This window comes from Oncorhynchus keta, unplaced genomic scaffold, assembly GCF_023373465.1.
Source record: "Oncorhynchus keta strain PuntledgeMale-10-30-2019 unplaced genomic scaffold, Oket_V2 Un_contig_3758_pilon_pilon, whole genome shotgun sequence".
Lineage (NCBI taxonomy): Eukaryota > Metazoa > Chordata > Actinopteri > Salmoniformes > Salmonidae > Oncorhynchus > Oncorhynchus keta.
The window spans coordinates 128,060-149,453 of record NW_026287413.1 but is presented as its reverse complement, the minus strand read 5'-3'; the positions used below and the strand labels follow the sequence as shown (position 1 = coordinate 149,453).

The following is a 21,394-nucleotide window of genomic DNA, read 5'->3' as shown; positions in this document are numbered from 1 at the left end:
CTCCCTCCAGTCCCTTGACTTCTTGGCACTGACGGAAACATGGATCACCACAGATAACACTGCTACTCCTACTGCTCTCTCCTCGTCCGCCCACGTGTTCTCGCACACCCCGAGAGCTTCTGGTCAGTGGGGTGGTGGCACCGGGATCCTCATCTCTCCCAAGTGGTCTTTCTCTCTTTCTCCCCTTACCCATCTGTCTATCGCCTCCTTTGAATTCCATGCTGTCACAGTTACCAGCCCTTTCAAGCTTAACATCCTTATCATTTATCGCCCTCCAGGTTCCCTCGGAGAGTTCATCAATGAGCTTGATGCCTTGATAAGCTCCTTTCCTGAGGACGGCTCACCTCTCACAGTTCTGGGCGACTTTAACCTCCCCACGTCTACCTTTGACTCATTCCTCTCTGCCTCCTTCTTTCCACTCCTCTCCTCTTTTGACCTCACCCTCTCACCTTCCCCCTACTCACAAGGCAGGCAATACGCTTGACCTCATCTTTACTAGATGCTGTTCTTCCACTAACCTCATTGCAACTCCCCTCCAAGTCTCCGACCACTACCTTGTATCCTTTTCCCTCTCGCTCTCATCCAACACTTCCCACACTGCCCCTACTCGGATGGTATCGCGCCGTCCCAACCGTCGCTCTCTCTCCCCCGCTACTCTCTCCTCTTCCATCCTATCATCTCTTCCCTCTGCTCAAACTTTCTCCAACCTATCTCCTGATTCTGCCTCCTCAACCCTCCTCTCCTCCCTTACTGCATCCTTTGACTCTCTATGTCCCCTATCCTCCAGGCCGGCTCGGTCCTCCCCTCCCGCTCTGTGGCTCGACGACTCATTGCGAGCTCACAGAACAGGGCTCCGGGCAGCCGAGCGGAAATGGAGGAAAACTCGCCTCCCTGCGGACCTGGCATCCTTTCACTCCCTCCTCTCTACATTTTCCTCCTCTGTCTCTGCTGCTAAAGCCACTTTCTACCATTCTAAATTCCAAGCATCTGCCTCTAACCCTAGGAAGCTCTTTGCCACCTTCTCCTCCCTCCTGAATCCTCCCCCCTCCTCCCCTCTCTGCAGATGACTTCGTCAACCATTTTGAAAAGAAGGTCGACGACATCCGATCCTCGTTTGCTAAGTCAAACGACACCGCTGGTTCTGCTCACACTGCCCTACCCTATGCTCTGACCTCTTTCTCCCCTCTCTCTCCAGATGAAATCTCGCGTCTTGTGACGGCCGGCCGCCCAACAACCTGCCCGCTTGACCCTATCCCCTCCTCTCTTCTCCAGACCATTTCCGGAGACCTTCTCCCTTACCTCACCTCGCTCATCAACTCATCCCTGACCGCTGGCTACGTCCCTCCCGTCTTCAAGAGAGCGAGAGTTGCACCCCTTCTGAAAAAACCTACACTCGATCCCTCCGATGTCAACAACTACAGACCAGTATCCCTTCTCTCTTTTCTCTCCAAAACTCTTGAGCGTGCCGTCCTTGGCCAGCTCTACCGCTATCTCTCTCAGAATGACCTTCTTGATCCAAATCAGTCAGGTTTCAAGACTAGTCATTCAACTGAGACTGCTCTTCTCTGTATCACAGAGGCGCTCCGCACCGCTAAAGCTAACTCTCTCTCCTCTGCTCTCATCCTTCTAGACCTATCGGCTGCCTTCGATACTGTGAACCATCAGATCCTCCTCTCCGAGTTGGGCATCTCCGGCGCGGCCCACGCTTGGATTGCGTCCTACCTGACAGGTCGCTCCTACCAGGTGGCGTGGCGAGAATCTGTCTCCTCACCACGCGCTCTCACCACTGGTGTCCCCCAGGGCTCTGTTCTAGGCCCTCTCTTATTCTCGCTATACACCAAGTCACTTGGCTCTGTCATAACCTCACATGGTCTCTCCTATCATTGCTATGCAGACGACACACAATTAATCTTCTCCTTTCCCCCTTCTGATGACCAGGTGGCGAATCGCATCTCTGCATGTCTGGCAGACATATCAGTGTGGATGACGGATCACCACCTCAAGCTGAACCTCAGCAAGACGGAGCTCCTCTTCCTCCCGGGGAAGGACTGCCCGTTCCATGATCTCGCCATCACGGTTGACAACTCCATTGTGTCCTCCTCCCAGAGCGCTAAGAACCTTGGCGTGATCCTGGACAACACCCTGACGTTCTCAACTAACATCAAGGCAGTGTCCCGTTCCTGTAGGTTCATGCTCTACAACTTCCGCAGAGTACGACCCTGCCTCACACAGGAAGCGGCGCAGGTCCTAATCCAGGCACTTGTCATCTCCCGTCTTGATTACTGCAACTCGCTGTTGGCTGGGCTCCCTGCCTGTGCCATTAAACCCCTACAACTCATCCAGAACGCCGCAGCCCGTCTGGTGTTCAACCTTCCCAAGTTCTCTCACGTCACCCCGCTCCTCCGCTCTCTCCACTGGCTTCCAGTTGAAGCTCGCATCCGCTACAAGACCATGGTGCTTGCCTACGGAGCTGTGAGGGGAACGGCACCTCAGTACCTCCAGGCTCTGATCAGGCCCTATACCCAAACAAGGGCACTGCGTTCATCCACCTCTGGCCTGCTCGCCTCCCTACCACTGAGGAAGTACAGTTCCTGCTCAGCCCAGTCAAAACTGTTCGCTGCTCTGGCCCCCAATGGTGGAACAAACTCCCTCACGACGCCAGGACAGCGGAGTCAATCACCACCTTCCGGAGACACCTGAAACCCCACCTCTTCAAGGAATACCTAGGATAGGGTAAGTAAGGGTAAGTAATCCTTCTCACACCCCCCTTCTCCCCCAAAAAAAAAAGATTTAGATGTAAGTGGCTGTTCCACTGGATGTCATAAGGTGAATGCACCAATTTGTAAGTCGCTCTGGATAAGAGCGTCTGCTGAATGACTTAAATGTAAATGTAAATTACACACATAGACTTAGTCAACCACATCACTCATTACACACATAGACTTAGTCAACCACATCACTCATTACACACATAGACTTAGTCAACCACATCACTCATTACACACATTAGTCAACCACATTCTACACACATAGACTTAGTCAACCACATCACTCTACACACATAGACTTAGTCAACCACATCACTCTACACACATAGACTTAGTCAACCACATCTCTCTACACACATAGGTTTAGTCAACCACATCTCTCTACACACATAGGTTTAGTCAACCACATCTCTCTACACACATAGGTTTAGTCAACCACATCACTCTACACACATAGACTTAGTCAACCACATCACTCATTACACACAGACTTAGTCAACCACATCACTCATTACACACATAGACTTAGTCAACCACATCTCTCATTACACACAGACTTAGTCAACCACATCACTCATTACACACATAGGTTTAGTCAACCACATCACTCATTACACACATAGACTTAGTCAACCACATCACTCATTACACACATAGACTTAGTCAACCACATCACTCATTACACACATAGACTTAGTCAACCACATCACTCATTACACACATAGACTTAGTCAACCACATCACTCATTACACACACAGACTTAGTCAACCACATCACTCTACACACAGACTTAGTCAACCACATCACTCTACACACATAGACTTAGTCAACCACATCTCTCTACACACATAGGTTTAGTCAACCACATCTCTCTACACACATAGGTTTAGTCAACCACATCACTCTACACACAGACTTAGTCAACCACATCACTCTACACACAGACTTAGTCAACCACATCACTCATTACACACATAGACTTAGTCAACCACATCTCTCATTACACACAGACTTAGTCAACCACATCACTCTACACACACAGACTTAGTCAACCACATCACTCATTACACACATAGACTTAGTCAACCACATCACTCTACACACAGACTTAGTCAACCACATCACTCTACACACATAGGCTTAGTCAACCACATCACTCTACACACATAGGCTTAGTCAACCACATCACTCATTACACACATAGACTTAGTCAACCACATCACTCATTACACACATAGACTTAGTCAACCACATCACTCTACACACATAGACTTAGTCAACCACATCACTCATTACACACATAGGCTTAGTCAACCACATCACTCATTACACACATAGACTTAGTCAACCACATCACTCATTACACACATAGACTTAGTCAACCACATCACTCTACACACATAGACTTAGTCAACCACATCACTCATTACACACATAGACTTAGTCAACCACATCACTCTACACACATAGGCTTAGTCAACCACATCACTCTACACACATAGACTTAGTCAACCACATCACTCTACACACATAGGCTTAGTCAACCACATCACTCTACACACATAGACTTAGTCAACCACATCACTCTACACACATAGACTTAGTCAACCACATCACTCTACACACATAGGCTTAGTCAACCACATCACTCTACACACATAGACTTAGTCAACCACATCACTCTACACACATAGACTTAGTCAACCACATCTCTCTACACACATAGACTTAGTCAACCACATCACTCATTACACACATAGACTTAGTCAACCACATCACTCATTACACACATAGACTTAGTCAACCACATCACTCTACACACATAGACTTAGTCAACCACATCACTCTACACATAGACTTAGTCAACCACATCACTCTACACACATAGACTTAGTCAACCACATCACTCTACACACATGTGTTCACTGGTTCATTCCATGTGTAACAGACAGACAGTCTGAGGCCTTACTGGGTGTGAGAGGAGTACATCTTCTGTTCCCATTTGTTCCCAGAGAAGGCTATGTGTCTGCTGTTCATGACTACTACATGGTCTCCAACATCACCTGAGGAACACAGAGACACGTGCTCATTAGAAATCATCACAAACTCCGTAGAAACTCCGTAGAAACTCCGTAGAAACATATTTTGCTGACATGTTCCAAGGGATGTTCTTTTAGCTCCTTTCAAAAGATTATCAAGGAATGCAGGAAAAGATTCATCATTTGATTGCCTGCCACCACAACAAAAAGGTGGTTTCTGAATGAGATATAATGGGTAGAGAATGATAGATGACCAAGTGGTTGACTTGCAGGTAGCCTAGTGGTTAGAGTGGAGGGACGGCAGGTAGCCTAGTGGTTAGAGTGGAGGGACGGCAGGTAGTCTAGTGGTTAGAGTGGAGGGACGGCAGGTAGTCTAGTGGTTAGAGTGGAGGGACGGCAGGTAGTCTAGTGGTTAGAGTGTAGGGACGGCAGGTAGTCTAGTGGTTAGAGTGGAGGGACGGCAGGTAGCCTAGTGGTTAGAGTGGAGGGACGGCAGGTAGCCTAGTGGTTAGAGTGGAGGGACGGCAGGTAGTCTAGTGGTTAGAGTGGAGGGACGGCAGGTAGTCTAGTGGTTAGAGTGGAGGGACGGCAGGTAGTCTAGTGGTTAGAGTGGAGGGGCAGGCAGGTAGCCTAGTGGTTAGAGTGTAGGGACGGCAGGTAGCCTAGGGGTTAGAGTGGAGGGGCAGGCAGGTAGTCTAGTGGTTAGAGTGGAGGGGCAGGCAGGTAGCCTAGTGGTTAGAGTGTAGGGACGGCAGGTAGCCTAGTGGTTAGATTGTAGGGACAGGCAGGTAGCCTAGTGGGTAGAGTGTAGGGACGGCAGGTAGCCTAGTGGTTAGAGTGGAGGGGCAGGCAGGTAGTCTAGTGGTTAGAGTGGAGGGGCAGGCAGGTAGCCTAGTGGTTAGAGTGTAGGGACGGCAGGTAGCCTAGTGGTTAGATTGTAGGGACAGGCAGGTAGTCTAGTGGTTAGAGTGTAGGGACGGCAGGTAGTCTAGTGGTTAGAGTGGAGGGACGGCAGGTAGTCTAGTGGTTAGAGTGTAGGGACGGCAGGTAGCCTAGTGGTTAGAGTGGAGGGACGGCAGGTAGTCTAGTGGTTAGAGTGGAGGGACGGCAGGTAGTCTAGTGGTTAGAGTGGAGGGACGGCAGGTAGTCTAGTGGTTAGAGTGGAGGGACGGCAGGTAGTCTAGTGGTTAGAGTGGAGGGACGGCAGGTAGTCTAGTGGTTAGAGTGGAGGGACGGCAGGTAGCCTAGTGGTTAGAGTGTAGGGACGGCAGGTAGTCTAGTGGTTAGAGGGAGGGACGGCAGGTAGCCTAGTGGTTAGAGTGTAGGGACGGCAGGTAGCCTAGTGGTTAGAGTGTAGGGACGGCAGGTAGCCTAGTGGCTAGAGTGGAGGGACGGCAGGTAGTCTAGTGGTTAGAGTGGAGGGACGGCAGGTAGTCTAGTGGTTAGAGTGGAGGGACGGCAGGTAGTCTAGTGGTTAGAGTGGAGGGGCAGGCAGGTAGCCTAGTGGTTAGAGTGTAGGGACGGCAGGTAGCCTAGGGGTTAGAGTGGAGGGGCAGGCAGGTAGTCTAGTGGTTAGAGTGGAGGGGCAGGCAGGTAGCCTAGTGGTTAGAGTGTAGGGACGGCAGGTAGCCTAGTGGTTAGATTGTAGGGACAGGCAGGTAGCCTGTGGGTAGAGTGTAGGGACGGCAGGTAGCCTAGTGGTTAGAGTGGAGGGGCAGGCAGGTAGTCTAGTGGTTAGAGTGGAGGGGCAGGCAGGTAGCCTAGTGGTTAGAGTGTAGGGACGGGGTAGCCTAGTGGTTAGATTGTAGGGACAGGCAGGTAGTCTAGTGGTTAGAGTGTAGGGACTAGTGTGGTTAGAGTGGAGGGACGGCAGGTAGTCTAGTGGTTAGAGTGTAGGGACGGCAGGTAGTCTAGTGGTTAGAGTGTAGGGACGGCAGGTAGTCTAGTGGTTAGAGTGTAGGGACGGCAGGTAGTCTAGTGGTTAGAGTGGAGGGACGGCAGGTAGTCTATTGGTTAGAGTGGAGGGACGGCAGGTAGTCTAGTGGTTAGAGTGGAGGGACGGCAGGTAGTATAGTGGTTAGAGTGGAGGGACCTAGTGGTTAGAGTGTAGGGACGGCAGGTAGTCTAGGGTTAGAGTGGAGGGACGGCAGGTAGCCTAGTGGTTAGAGTGTAGGGACGGCAGGTAGCCTAGTGGTTAGAGTGTAGGGACGGCAGGTAGCCTAGTGGCTAGAGTGGAGGGACGGCAGGTAGTCTAGTGGTTAGAGTGGAGGGACGGCAGGTAGTCTAGTGGTTAGAGTGGAGGGACGGCAGGTAGTCTAGTGGTTAGAGTGGAGGGGCAGGCAGGTAGCCTAGTGGTTAGAGTGTAGGGACGGCAGGTAGCCTAGGGGTTAGAGTGGAGGGGCAGGCAGGTAGTCTAGTGGTTAGAGTGGAGGGGCAGGCAGGTAGCCTAGTGGTTAGAGTGTAGGGACGGCAGGTAGCCTAGTGGTTAGATTGTAGGGACAGGCAGGTAGCCTAGTGGGTAGAGTGTAGGGACGGCAGGTAGCCTAGTGGTTAGAGTGGAGGGGCAGGCAGGTAGTCTAGTGGTTAGAGTGGAGGGGCAGGCAGGTAGCCTAGTGGTTAGAGTGTAGGGACGGCAGGTAGCCTAGTGGTTAGATTGTAGGGACAGGCAGGTAGCCTAGTGGTTAGAGTGTAGGGACAGGCAGGTAGCCTAGTGGTTAGAGTGTAGGGACGGCAGGTAGCCTAGTGGTTAGAGTGGAGGGGCAGGCAGGTAGTCTAGTGGTTAGAGTGGAGGGGCAGGCAGGTAGCCTAGTGGTTAGAGTGTAGGGACGGCAGGTAGCCTAGTGGTTAGATTGTAGGGACAGGCAGGTAGCCTAGTGGTTAGAGTGTAGGGACAGGCAGGTAGTCTAGTGGTTAGAGTGTAGGGACAGGCGGGTAGCCTAGTGGTTAGATTGTAGGGACAGGCAGGTAGCCTAGTGGTTAGAGTGTAGGGACGGCAGGTAGCCTAGTGGTTAGAGTGTAGGGACGGAAGGTAGCCTAGTGGTTAGAGTGGAGGGACGGCAGGTAGCCTAGTGGTTAGAGTGTAGCGACGGCAGGTAGCCTAGTGGTTAGAGTGTAGCGACGGCAGGTAGCCTAGTGTTTAGAGTGTAGGGACGGCAGGTAGCCTAGTGGTTAGATTGTAGGGACAGGCAGGTAGCCTAGTGGGTAGAGTGTAGGGACGGCAGGTAGCCTAGTGGTTAGAGTGGAGGGGCAGGCAGGTAGTCTAGTGGTTAGAGTGGAGGGGCAGGCAGGTAGCCTAGTGGTTAGAGTGTAGGGACGGCAGGTAGCCTAGTGGTTAGATTGTAGGGACAGGCAGGTAGCCTAGTGGTTAGAGTGTAGGGACAGGCAGGTAGCCTAGTGGTTAGAGTGTAGGGACGGCAGGTAGCCTAGTGGTTAGAGTGGAGGGGCAGGCAGGTAGTCTAGTGGTTAGAGTGGAGGGGCAGGCAGGTAGCCTAGTGGTTAGAGTGTAGGGACGGCAGGTAGCCTAGTGGTTAGATTGTAGGGACAGGCAGGTAGCCTAGTGGTTAGAGTGTAGGGACAGGCAGGTAGTCTAGTGGTTAGAGTGTAGGGACAGGCGGGTAGCCTAGTGGTTAGATTGTAGGGACAGGCAGGTAGCCTAGTGGTTAGAGTGTAGGGACGGCAGGTAGCCTAGTGGTTAGAGTGTAGGGACGGAAGGTAGCCTAGTGGTTAGAGTGGAGGGACGGCAGGTAGCCTAGTGGTTAGAGTGTAGCAACGGCAGGTAGCCTAGTGGTTAGAGTGTAGCGGCAGGTAGCCTAGTGGTTAGAGTGTAGGGACGGCAGGTAGCCTAGTGGTTAGAGTGTAGGGAACGGCAGGTAGCCTAGTGGTTAGAGTGGAGGGCCTACAGGTTAGAGTGTAGTTGTTAGAGTGAAGGGACAGGCAGGTAGCCTAGTGGTTAGAGTGGAGGGACGGCAGGTAGTCTAGTGGTTAGAGTGGAGGGACGGCAGGTAGTCTAGTGGTTAGAGTGTAGGGACGGCAGGTAGTCTAGTGGTTAGATTGTAGGGACAGGCAGGTAGCCTAGTGGTTAGAGTGTAGGGACGGCAGGTAGCCTAGTGGTTAGAGTGTAGGGACGGAAGGTAGCCTAGTGGTTAGAGTGTAGGGACGGAAGGTAGCCTAGTGGTTAGAGTGGAGGGACGGCAGGTAGCCTAGTGGTTAGAGTGTAGCAACGGCAGGTAGCCTAGTGGTTAGAGTGTAGCGACGTCAGGCAGCCTAGTGGTTAGAGTGTAGCGACGGCAGGTAGCCTAGTGGTTAGAGTGTAGGGACGGCAGGTAGCCTAGTGGTTAGAGTGTAGCGACGGCAGGTAGCCTAGTGGTTAGAGTGTAGCGACGGCAGGTAGCCTAGTGGTTAGAGTGTAGGGACGGCAGGTAGCCTAGTGGTTAGAGTGTAGGGACGGCAGGTAGCCCAGTGGTTAGAGTGTAGGGACGGCAGGTAGCCCAGTGGTTAAAGTGTAGGGACGGCAGGTAGCCTAGTGTTTAGAGTGTAGGGACGGCAGGTAGCCTAGTGGTTAGAGTGTAGGGACGGCAGGTAGCCTAGTGGTTAGAGTGTAGGGACGGCAGGTAGCCTAGTGGTTAGAGTGGAGGGACGGCAGGTAGTCTAGTGGTTAGAGTGGAGGGACGGCAGGTAGTCTAGTGGTTAGAGTGTAGGGACGGCAGGTAGTCTAGTGGTTAGAGTGGAGGGACGGCAGGTAGTCTAGTGGTTAGAGTGTAGGGACAGCAGGTAGTCTAGTGGTTAGAGTGTAGGGACGGCAGGTAGCCTAGTGGTTAGATTGTAGGGACAGGCAGGTAGCCTAGTGGGTAGAGTGTAGGGACGGCAGGTAGCCTAGTGGTTAGAGTGGAGGGGCAGGCAGGTAGTCTAGTGGTTAGAGTGGAGGGGCAGGCAGGTAGCCTAGTGGTTAGAGTGTAGGGACGGCAGGTAGCCTAGTGGTTAGATTGTAGGGACAGGCAGGTAGCCTAGTGGTTAGAGTGTAGGGACAGGCAGGTAGCCTAGTGGTTAGAGTGTAGGGACGGCAGGTAGCCTAGTGGTTAGAGTGGAGGGGCAGGCAGGTAGTCTAGTGGTTAGAGTGTAGGGACGGCAGGTAGCCTAGTGGTTAGATTGTAGGGACAGGCAGGTAGCCTAGTGGTTAGAGTGTAGGGACAGGCAGGTAGTCTAGTGGTTAGAGTGTAGGGACAGGCGGGTAGCCTAGTGGTTAGATTGTAGGGACAGGCAGGTAGCCTAGTGGTTAGAGTGTAGGGACGGCAGGTAGCCTAGTGGTTAGAGTGTAGGGACGGAAGGTAGCCTAGTGGTTAGAGTGGAGGGACGGCAGGTAGCCTAGTGGTTAGAGTGTAGCAACGGCAGGTAGCCTAGTGGTTAGAGTGTAGCGACGGCAGGTAGCCTAGTGTTTAGAGTGTAGGGACGGCAGGTAGCCTAGTGGTTAGAGTGTAGCAACGGCAGGTAGCCTAGTGGTTAGAGTGTAGCGACGGCAGGTAGCCTAGTGGTTAGAGTGTAGGGACGGCAGGTAGTCTAGTTGTTAGAGTGGAGGGACAGGCAGGTAGCCTAGTGGTTAGAGTGGAGGGACGGCAGGTAGTCTAGTGGTTAGAGTGGAGGGACGGCAGGTAGTCTAGTGGTTAGAGTGTAGGGACGGCAGGTAGTCTAGTGGTTAGATTGTAGGGACAGGCAGGTAGCCTAGTGGTTAGAGTGTAGGGACGGCAGGTAGCCTAGTGGTTAGAGTGTAGGGACGGAAGGTAGCCTAGTGGTTAGAGTGTAGGGACGGAAGGTAGCCTAGTGGTTAGAGTGGAGGGACGGCAGGTAGCCTAGTGGTTAGAGTGTAGCAACGGCAGGTAGCCTAGTGGTTAGAGTGTAGCGACGTCAGGCAGCCTAGTGGTTAGAGTGTAGCGACGGCAGGTAGCCTAGTGGTTAGAGTGTAGGGACGGCAGGTAGCCTAGTGGTTAGAGTGTAGCGACGGCAGGTAGCCTAGTGGTTAGAGTGTAGCGACGGCAGGTAGCCTAGTGGTTAGAGTGTAGGGACGGCAGGTAGCCTAGTGGTTAGAGTGTAGGGACGGCAGGTAGCCTAGTGGTTAGAGTGTAGGGACGGCAGGTAGCCCAGTGGTTAGAGTGTAGGGACGGCAGGTAGCCTAGTGTTTAGAGTGTAGGGACGGCAGGTAGTCTAGTGGTTAGAGTGGAGGGACGGCAGGTAGTCTAGTGGTTAGAGTGGAGGGACGGCAGGTAGTCTAGTGGTTAGAGTGTAGGGACGGCAGGTAGTCTAGTGGTTAGAGTGGAGGGACGGCAGGTAGTCTAGTGGTTAGAGTGTAGGGACAGCAGGTAGTCTAGTGGTTAGAGTGTAGGGACGGCAGGTAGTCTAGTGGTTAGAGTGTAGGGACGGCAGGTAGTCTAGTGGTTAGAGTGGAGGGACGGCAGGTAGTCTAGTGGTTAGAGTGGAGGGACGGCAGGTAGTCTAGTGGTTAGAGTGGAGGGACGGCAGGTAGTCTAGTGGTTAGAGTGGAGGGACGGCAGGTAGTCTAGTGGTTAGAGTGTAGGGACGGCAGGTAGTCTAGTGGTTAGAGTGGAGGGACGGCAGGTAGCCTAGTGGTTAGAGTGGAGGGACGGCAGGTAGCCTAGTGGTTAGAGTGTAGGGACGGCAGGTAGCCTAGTGGTTAGAGTGGAGGGACGGCAGGTAGTCTAGTGGTTAGAGTGGAGGGACGGCAGGTAGTCTAGTGGTTAGAGTGGAGGGACGGCAGGTAGTCTAGTGGTTAGAGTGGAGGGGCGGCAGGTAGCCTAGTGGTTAGAGTGTAGGGACGGCAGGTAGCCTAGGGGTTAGAGTGGAGGGGCAGGCAGGTAGTCTAGTGGTTAGAGTGGAGGGGCAGGCAGGTAGCCTAGTGGTTAGAGTGGAGGGGCAGGCAGGTAGTCTAGTGGTTAGATTGTAGGGACAGGCAGGTAGTCTAGTGGTTAGAGTGTAGGGACAGGCGGGTAGCCTAGTGGTTAGATTGTAGGGACGGCAGGTAGCCTAGTGGTTAGATTGTAGGGACAGGCAGGTAGTCTAGTGGTTAGAGTGTAGGGACAGGCGGGTAGCCTAGTGGTTAGATTGTAGGGACAGGCAGGTAGCCTAGTGGTTAGAGTGTAGGGACGGCAGGTAGCCTAGTGGTTAGAGTGTAGGGACGGAAGGTAGCCTAGTGGTTAGAGTGGAGGGACGGCAGGTAGCCTAGTGGTTAGAGTGTAGCAACGGCAGGTAGCCTAGTGGTTAGAGTGTAGCGACGTCAGGCAGCCTAGTGGTTAGAGTGTAGCGACGGCAGGTAGCCTAGTGGTTAGAGTGTAGGGACGGCAGGTAGCCTAGTGGTTAGATTGTAGCGATGGCAGGTAGTCTAGTGGTTAGAGTGTAGCGACGGCAGGTAGCCTAGTGGTTAGAGTGTAGGGACGGCAGGTAGCCTAGTGGTTAGAGTGTAGGGACGGCAGGTAGCCTAGTGGTTAGAGTGGAGGGACGGCAGGTAGCCTAGTGGTTAGAGTGTAGGGACGGCAGGTAGCCTAGTGGTTAGAGTGTAGGGACGGCAGGTAGCCTAGTGGTTAGAGTGTAGGGACGGCAGGTAGCCTAGTGGTTAGAGCGCTGGACCAGTAACCAAAAGGTTGCTGGATCGAATTCCCGAGCTGACAGGTAAAATATTGTTCCCCGGGCGCCGATGACGTAGATGTTAATTAAGGCAGCCCCCGCATCTCTCTAATTAAGAGTGGTTGGGAGAAACGACAGTCCATCGTTACATTTAGAGATGAAGGTCAGTTAATCCGGAAAATTTCAAGAACTTTTAACAGTTTCTTCAAGTGCAGTTGCAAAAACCATCAAGTGTTATAAAGAAACTGGCTCTAATGAGGACCACTACAGGAAAGGAAGACCCAGAGTTCCCTCTGCTGCAGAGGATACGTTCGTTAGTTACCAGCCTCAGAAATTGCAGCCCAAATAAATGCTTCAGAGTTCAGGTAATGGACATCTCAACATCAACTGTTCAGAGGAGAACCGTTGATGTTCAGGCCTTCATGGTGGAATTGCTGTAAAGAAACCACTACTAAAAGGTCACAAGAAACGTGCTTGGGCCAAGAAACACGAGCAATGGACATTAGACCGGTGGAAAGCTGTCCTTTGGTCTGATGAGGCCAACATTTAGATTTCTGGTCCCAACCACTCTGTCATTGTGAGACGCAGAGTACGTGAATGGAGCATGGATGAGCTGGTGACACTGTCTGTGATATAATTACAATTCAACACACTTAACCAGCATGGCTACCACAGCATTCTGCAGCAATACTCCATCCTATCTGGTTTCCCCTTAGTGGGACTATCATTTGTTTTTCAACAGGACAATGACCCAATACACCTCCAGGCTGTGTAAGGACTATTTGACCAAGAAGGAGAGTGATAGAGTGTTGCATCAGATGACCTGGGCTCCACAATCAACAACCTCAACTAAATTGAGATGGTTTGGGATGAGTTGGAAGGCAAAGTGAAGGAAAAGCAGCCAACAAGTGCTCAGCATATGTGGGAGCTCCTTCAAGACTGTTGGAAAAGCATTCCAGGTGAAGCTGGCTGAGAGAATGTCAAGAGTGTGAAAAGCTGTCATCAAGGCAAAGGGTGGCTACTTTGAAGAACTTCAAATATATTTTGATTTGTTTAACACTTTTCTGGTTACTACATGATTCCATGTGTGTTATTTAATAGTTTTGATGGAGTCACTATTATTCTACAATGTAGAAAATAGTAAAAACAATAAAGAAAAATGAATGAGTAGGTGTGTCCAAACTTTTGACTGGTACTGTATATATTTGACTGGTACTGTATATATTTGACTGGTACTGTATAAAACAAGAGAATAAAACCCTTCTTAGTTTGAATGGTTATTCAACAACCAGCATGAAACATTTAATAGAAAAGGTCAAACAGGGTCATAGAATAGGTCAAACAGGGTCATGGAATAGGTCAAACAGGGTCATGGAATAGGTCAAACAGGGTCATGGAATAGGTCAAACAGGGTCATGGAATAGGTCAAACAGGGTCATGGAATAGGTCAAACAGGGTCATGGAATAGGTCAAACAGGGTCATAGAATAGGTCAAACAGGGTCATAGAATAGGTCAAACAGGGTCATAGAATAGGTCAAACAGGGTCATAGAATAGGTCAAACAGGGTCATGGAATAGGTCAAACAGGGTCATGGAATAGGTCAAACAGGGTCATGGAATAGGTCAAACAGGGTCATGGAATAGGTCAAACAGGGTCATGGAATAGGATTCCAGCCGTTAACAGGCACAGCTCCAGGGATGAGGGGAAAGTAATGGACAGGGTTCTCCATCCCTCAGGGTCCCTGTCACACACAACCGTTAACAGGCACAGCTCCAGGGATGAGGGGAAAGTAATGGACAGGGTTCTCCATCCCTCAGGGTCCCTGTCACACACAACCGTTAACAGAGCACAGCTCCAGGGATGAGGGAAAGTAATGGTCAGGGTTCTCCATCCCTCAGGGTCCCTGCTACACACAACCGTTAACAGAGCACAGCTCCAGGGATGAGGGGAAAGTAATGGACAGGGTTCTCCATCCCTCAGGGTCCCTGTCACACACAACCGTTAACAGGCACAGCTCCAGGGATGAGGGGAAAGTAATGGACAGGGTTCTCCATCCCTCAGGGTCCCTGTCACACACAACCGTTAACAGGCACAGCTCCAGGGATGAGGGGAAAGTAACGGACAGGGTTCTCCATCCCTCAGGGTCCCTGTCACACACAACCGTTAACAGGCACAGCTCCAGGGATGAGGGGAAAGTAACGGACAGGGTTCTCCATCCCTCAGGGTCCCTGTCACACACAACCGTTAACAGGCACAGCTCCAGGGATGAGGGGAAAGTAACGGACAGGGTTCTCCATCCCGAGGGGCTGCCGAGTGGCGCAGTGGTGTAAGACACTGTATCTCAGTGCAAGAGGCGTCACTATAGTACCAGGTTCGAATCCAGGCTGTATCACATTGGAAGTCCCATAGGACGGCGCACATTTGCCGCAGCGTTGGCCGGGGTAGGTCGTCATTGTAAATAAGAGTTTGTTAACTGGTTAAAGGTTACACATATCCCTCAGGGTCCCTGTCGCCACACATGGACCTTCACATGTGTGGAGGCATTCTCCTCACAGTCAAATCAAATTAGTGTGAATAGACACAGGTTTTGAAGGAATGCTGAAGGCAGTTGATGAAAAATAAGAGGTGTGTGGGTTCTATGGTTATGTGCATAGTTGGGGTCTATTGGTTTCACAGTGATACTTTAGCGCCACCATGTGGTCATTGTTATGGCCACAAACAAATCTCTGATTATGGAGAATATGTCCTGGCTGGCTGTGAAGAAAATCTAATTAAATACTCAAATCAACTGCAGACTGTATTGCACAGTCACACACATTCAGCAAAACACATCATTTCTCAAACGGGCATACGAGCTAGCTGTCTACTTACTCAGTGCATGGTAGATAGGTTTGTGTTTCCCCCTGTAGCCTGATTGCACACATAGTGGCAATCTTCCCTGGAGGCTGCATCCGAGCGTCTATCAGGTACCACGACCTGGCAAAGGTAGCCCATTGCTGAATACGGGGAACAGAGAGAGAGAGAGAGAGAGATCAAGTCAATTCTGAGTTTCAGACACATTAGTAGCACAGCATCCCTCATCAACACACAGTTGTCAGCTCTCAAGCCACAAACATGTAGCTGCACGCTGGCTTGGGCACACGGATTATACTCATACAATAAATCATTGCAAGAAAAGATCCCACTGTAATTTAAGACTACGATTAATAAAGAGATTAGCTAGCTGGACTGATTGCGGATAGCTAGCTAGCTAACGTTAGCTCCATTTACCATCGGATAGCGATGAGTTTAGCATATAACTGACACATTTACACATTTAATGCTGGTTCTAAATACAATTACGTATAAAAGATAAAGTATTACCTGGGCAGATTTAGTAAAACTGGACATACTACTTGAATTACGAGCACATCATTCCAGATTGACCCCCAATGTGAGCAGATGGTGCAGCGTTGTATTGAGTCGAAACATGGATAAAAAAACTCCGTTCCTGTGTCCAAATTGTAAATCTGTTCCTGAAATCCTGAATGGATAACTAGTACATTTTCGGTGAATAATATGTAACCGATGATATTGGTATATTTTAGTGAGGAAACCATCAAAGAATATGCCAAAGAATATTTGGTTTTGATAATATCATTCATGGTCATTAAACATGTATTTTCCCGCCGGTTGTATTTTGAAGTCGCGCCTGACGTCACCAGAACTCTAGGTGACAACATCCGTTTCACCAGAGACAGAGCGCGCGGAAATGAATTTTATAATACGAAAAAAAGTCCACATAACTTTTTATTGACATTTATACTGAACACTGATGGAAGAGTATTCAGAGGAATGGATCGGTACGTGCTAGTTGTTTCTTTTAACCAAGAAGAGGATAAATGCGCGAAGGGTACGTTAACCATGGCTTTGTAGCGGACTCGGATTTCGTGTTGTTTTCTACTGTAGTAGGGAGCAGCAGAGCCATCTATAGTAGAAAGGATGATAAACATACTATGAGCAATGGTGGTGTTCTTGTAAATGTAAGTCATAACTTCTTGAATTATTGTAATCGTTTATTTTACAGCATTGGAGGCTGCCAAACAGATCTATGATAAACTGGGGAGCATCGCCAGTTGTAATTCAAAACGGAGGGTTTCTCTGTTTCCAGGTAAGCCAATGCATTGTTTGTGTGTGTCAGGTGTCTTGCTTGCAGAAACGATTGCATTATGTCTACCTGCTTTTAAACATTGTACGGGGTTAAGTAACATTTGCTAAATGTGATTGTGTCATCTCTCATTCTGCCTCCTAAGCCTGCTCTCTGAGTGGTGGTCCAGCCTCACAGAGGTGGTATTTTGCTGTCCAGACATGCCATGGGACATCTCAGGTAAGTGTCATGTCAAGGAATGTCTGGTATTAATCAGGGATGTCGTTCTGATCCTTCTCTGTCGTTCTTTGTGTTTATGGAGATGTGGAGATGTCTGCCTATGTCCTGCTTTGTGTTTATGGAGATGTAGAGATGTCTGTCTATGTCCTGCTTTGTGTTTATGGAGATGTAGAGATGTCTGCCTATGTCCTGCTTTGTGTTTATGGAGATGTAGAGATGTCTACCTATGTCCTGCTTTGTGTTTATGGAGATGTAGAGATGTCTACCTATGTCCTGCTTTGTGTTTATGGAGATGTAGAGATGTCTGTCTATGTCCTGCTTTGTGTTTATGGAGATGTAGAGATGTCTGTCTATGTCCTGCTTTGTGTTTATGGAGATGTAGAGATGTCTGTCTATGTCCTGCTTTGTGTTTATGGAGATGTAGAGATGTCTGTCTATGTCCTGCTTTGTGTTTATGGAGATGTAGAGATGTCTGTCTATGTCCTGCTTTGTGTTTATGGAGATGTAGAGATGTCTGCCTATGTCCTGCTTTGTGTTTATGGAGATGTAGAGATGTCTACCTATGTCCTGCTTTGTGTTTATGGAGATGTAGAGATGTCTACCTATGTCCTGCTTTGTGTTTATGGAGATGTAGAGATGTCTGCCTATGTCCTGCTTTGTGTTTATGGAGATGTAGAGATGTCTACCTATGTCCTGCTCCGCAAGCAGCTTCTACTGTTGAACACAACATCCAACCATTTCATCAGTTATACATGACACATTCATCACAGTCTTCTGTTTCTTTGGGGGGGGTCCTATTCACCACATTGGCTGACTGTCATCACCTATTGGCTGACTGTCATCACCTATTGGCTGACTGTCATCACCTGTTGGCTGACTGTCATCACCTATTGGCTGACTGTCATCACCTCATTGGCTGACTGTCATCACCTATTGGTTGACTGTCATCACCTATTGGCTGACTGTCATCACCTATTGGCTGACTGTCATCACCTATTGGCTGACTGTCATCACCTATTGGCTGACTGTCATCACCACATTGGCTGACTGTCATCACCTATTGGCTGACTGTCATCACCTATTGGCTGACTGTCATCACCTATTGGCTGACTGTCATCACCACATTGGCTGACTGTCATCACCTATTGGCTGACTGTCATCACCTATTGGCTGACTGTCATCACCACATTGGCTGACTGTCATCACCTATTGGCTGACTGTCATCACCTATTGGCTGACTGTCATCACCACATTGGCTGACTGTCATCACCTATTGGCTGACTGTCATCACCTATTGGCTGACTGTCATCACCTATTGGCTGACTGTCATCACCACATTGGCTGACTGTCATCACCTATTGGCTGACTGTCATCACCTATTGGCTGACTGTCATCACCACATTGGCTGACTGTCATCACCTATTGGCTGACTGTCATCACCTATTGGCTGACTGTCATCACCACATTGGCTGACTGTCATCACCTATTGGCTGACTGTCATCACCACATTGGCTGACTGTCATCACCTATTGGCTGACTGTCATCACCTATTGGCTGACTGTCATCACCTATTGGCTGACTGTCATCACCTATTGGCTGACTGTCATCACCTATTGGCTGACTGTCATCACCTATTGGCTGACTGTCATCACCTATTGGCTGACTGTCATCACCTATTGGCTGACTGTCATCACCTATTGGCTGACTGTCATCACCTATTGGCTGACTGTCATCACCTATTGGCTGACTGTCATCACCTATTGGCTGACTGTCATCACCTATTGGCTGACTGTCATCACCTATTGGCTGACTGTCATCACCTATTGGCTGACTGTCATCACCTATTGGCTGACTGTCATCACCTATTGGCTGACTGTCATCACCTATTGGCTGACTGTCATCACCTATTGGCTGACTGTCATCACCTATTGGCTGACTGTCATCACCTATTGGCTGACTGTCATCACCTATTGGCTGACTGTCATCACCTATTGGCTGACTGTCATCACCTATTGGCTGACTGTCATCACCTATTGGCTGACTGTCATCACCTATTGGCTGACTGCCATCCTTCCTGTTTCTGGTTGTAGTTCTGCAGTACAGAGTGGGAGGAGCTGGGTAGTTGTCAGAAGAACGATGAGCAGGAGGAAAGCCCCAGCACTATGGAGGCCTGTCTCAGTGCTCTGGATGAGCAGGAGGAGAAGACTGACCAGCCTGACCCACAGCAGACACAGTATGAGTGATGTTCACAGGGCTCTACAGTGCCATCATTAGACTTACATTGACAACTAAAAATAGATGTGTGGCCGAACGGCAAAAGTCAAGTATGAGCACATGTGCGAGTAAAATGTACAAGTGTGAAGTGACCTGGAGATTCGGACTCAGTCAGACATGGGAGTTTCACTGTTTCCACAGCAACCTCCCACCCTTAAAGGGCCAGCTGAACATTTTTGTCTCGCCTAAGTGACTCAAATATTTGAGGGTACATTGTGCTTGATTTATCATAGAACACCCCAAAAACGTCTAGTAATTTCTTATCATTAAAACACTCTTTCTCAAATATTTTATTTTTGTGCTCCTAAATGTTTCAACTTAGGAACACGCGCTCGTTGTGAAACATGTTAGCATAGAGCCCTGTTTTAATTATGTTGCACATCCCAGCTCTGTGCTCTTCTATAATACTACTTCTGTCGTGTTTAAGCAAACATACAAAGTTGACCTTACTTGAGATGTTCTAGAACTTCTGAATATCACATTTCAGCCCTGTCAGGGCTGAATAAATGAATAGTTGTATGAATAACGTTCTGATTTGTGATGACTGCAGGTTGTATGAAGAGGCAGCAGAGGGATTACACCTGTTATCAGACCAGCTTCCCCCTCCAGGTAACTCACTCCGTTCACCTTGGTTCATTTGGCCAGACCGAGAAAGATTCCTCTATATATCTTATCCAGGAGTTCTCTATATTTCCTACATGCCGCGGCTTGTGTTGTGTTTTATAGCTGACTCTGTTCCCCTCTCTTTCTCTCCCAGGAAAAGCTCTGCTAGATCTGAGATTTGTGTCAGTTTACTAGGAGTTTTATGGCTGACTCTGTTTCTCCTAGATGTAATATTTGTGTCAGTTTACTAGGTGTTTTATGGCTGACTCTGTTTCTCCTAGATGTAATATTTGTGTCAGTTTACTAGGTGTTTTATGGCTGACTCTGTTTCTCCCCCAGGAAAAGCTCTGTTAGATGTGATATTTCTGGGTTTTGCTGAAGAAGCTCCTAAGCTGAAGGACTTCCTCCCTGTGATTGGCTCGTTGAAACACATGCAGACATGGCACACAGCCAAGATGACCATAGTGACTGAACACCAAGCTGGGTAAGGACAAAGAACTATTATACAAAATGACGAGCCCACTTGACACTGGAATCCTCCCAACAGTTGTACCTGTGTGATCTCCATTTTACCACTAGAGGGCAGCATAGACTTGTTGAATGGCTAAATACACAGATAAACTGATGTCTGTCCTTCTTTGCTTGTTCCTCCAGGTGGCAGAAGCCAGCCTCTAACCTGTCAGCCAGAGTAGTACATCCCAGTAGCATCATGACCTGTATTGATGAGAGGGAGTTATGGAGAGGAGGTGTTCTCATCAGAGAGAAAAAGGTAAGATTATTTAGTCAGTCAGAATGGTTTTTACAAGTGTTTTGACTGCTGTATCTATATACTTGACCACTAGGGGGAGTTTGTTAGTACATCAGCGATGTGAAAGGGAAGCGGGTGTATTTGAACTATTACAATAAGATGTACTGTGCATTCTGAAGGTATTGACCTTTTCCACATGTTGTTACGTTACAGCCTTATTCTAAAATGGATTAAATTGTCACCCCCCCCCCCCTCCCCCAATCTACACACATAACCCCATAATGACAAAGCAAAAACAGGTTTAGATTATTTTTTGGCAAATTTATTAACAATAAAATAACAGAAATATCACATTTAGATAAATATTCAGATCCTTTACTCAGTACTTTGTTAAAGCACCGTAGGCAGCCTCCAGTCTTCTTGGGTATGACGCTACAATCTTGGCACACCTGTATTTGGGGAGTTTCTCCCATTCTTCTCTGCAGATCCTCTCAAGCTCTGTCAGGTTTGATGGGGAACGTCACTGCACAGCTATTTTCAGGTGTCTCTAGTGATGTTTGATCGGGTTCAAGTCCGGGCTCTAGCTGGGCCACTCAAGGACATTCAGAGATTTTTCCAGAAGCCACTCCTGCATTGTCTTGCCTGTTTACATAGAGTCGTTGTCCTGTTTGAAGGTGAACATTCGTCCCAGTCTGAGGTGCTGAGCGATCTGGAGCAGGTTTTCATCAAGGACCTCTCTGTACTTTGCTCCGTTCATCTTTCTCTTGATCCTGACTAGTCTCCCAGTCCCTGCCGCTGAAAAACATCCCCACAGCATGATGCTGCCACCATGCTTCACCGTAGGGATGGTGTCAGGTTTCATCCAAATATGACACTTGCAATTCAGGGAGGTCAATCTTGGTTTCATCAGACCAGAGAATCTTGTTTCTCATGGTCTAAGAATATTTAGGTGCCTTTTGGCAAAC

At 49.2% G+C, this 21,394-nt stretch overlaps 1 protein-coding gene, 1 long non-coding RNA gene and 1 pseudogene across 41 annotated transcripts in view; 2 read left to right on the top strand and 1 right to left on the bottom strand.

Annotated features, from left to right (window-relative positions):
- The window catches only part of LOC127924162 (39S ribosomal protein L13, mitochondrial-like), a 29,792-nt pseudogene extending 13,823 nt beyond the window's left edge, over positions 1–15,969 (bottom strand).
- On the top strand, positions 5,089–11,592 carry LOC127924163 (uncharacterized). 40 transcript variants are annotated; one of them, XR_008117005.1, is made up of 8 exons: positions 5,092–5,272; positions 5,760–5,855; positions 6,682–6,809; positions 8,810–8,841; positions 9,451–9,514; positions 10,454–10,485; positions 11,031–11,126; positions 11,159–11,592. It is a non-coding gene; the product is annotated as an uncharacterized LOC127924163 (long non-coding RNA). The 40 variants fall into 40 exon arrangements; XR_008117015.1 differs by lacking the exon at positions 11,031–11,126 and adding an exon at positions 10,999–11,030; XR_008117001.1 differs by having other exon boundaries at positions 10,999–11,126.
- A 183-nt stretch (positions 15,970–16,152) lies between the features above and the next one.
- Positions 16,153–21,394, top strand: part of mtbp (MDM2 binding protein) — a 69,919-nt gene continuing 64,677 nt past the window's right edge. The window contains 7 exon segments of the mRNA XM_052508629.1: positions 16,153–16,330; positions 16,505–16,588; positions 16,731–16,804; positions 18,895–19,037; positions 19,629–19,687; positions 20,021–20,165; positions 20,336–20,450. Of these exon segments, the coding sequence (XP_052364589.1) occupies positions 16,273–16,330; positions 16,505–16,588; positions 16,731–16,804; positions 18,895–19,037; positions 19,629–19,687; positions 20,021–20,165; positions 20,336–20,450 (678 nt within the window). The 5' untranslated portion in view covers positions 16,153–16,272.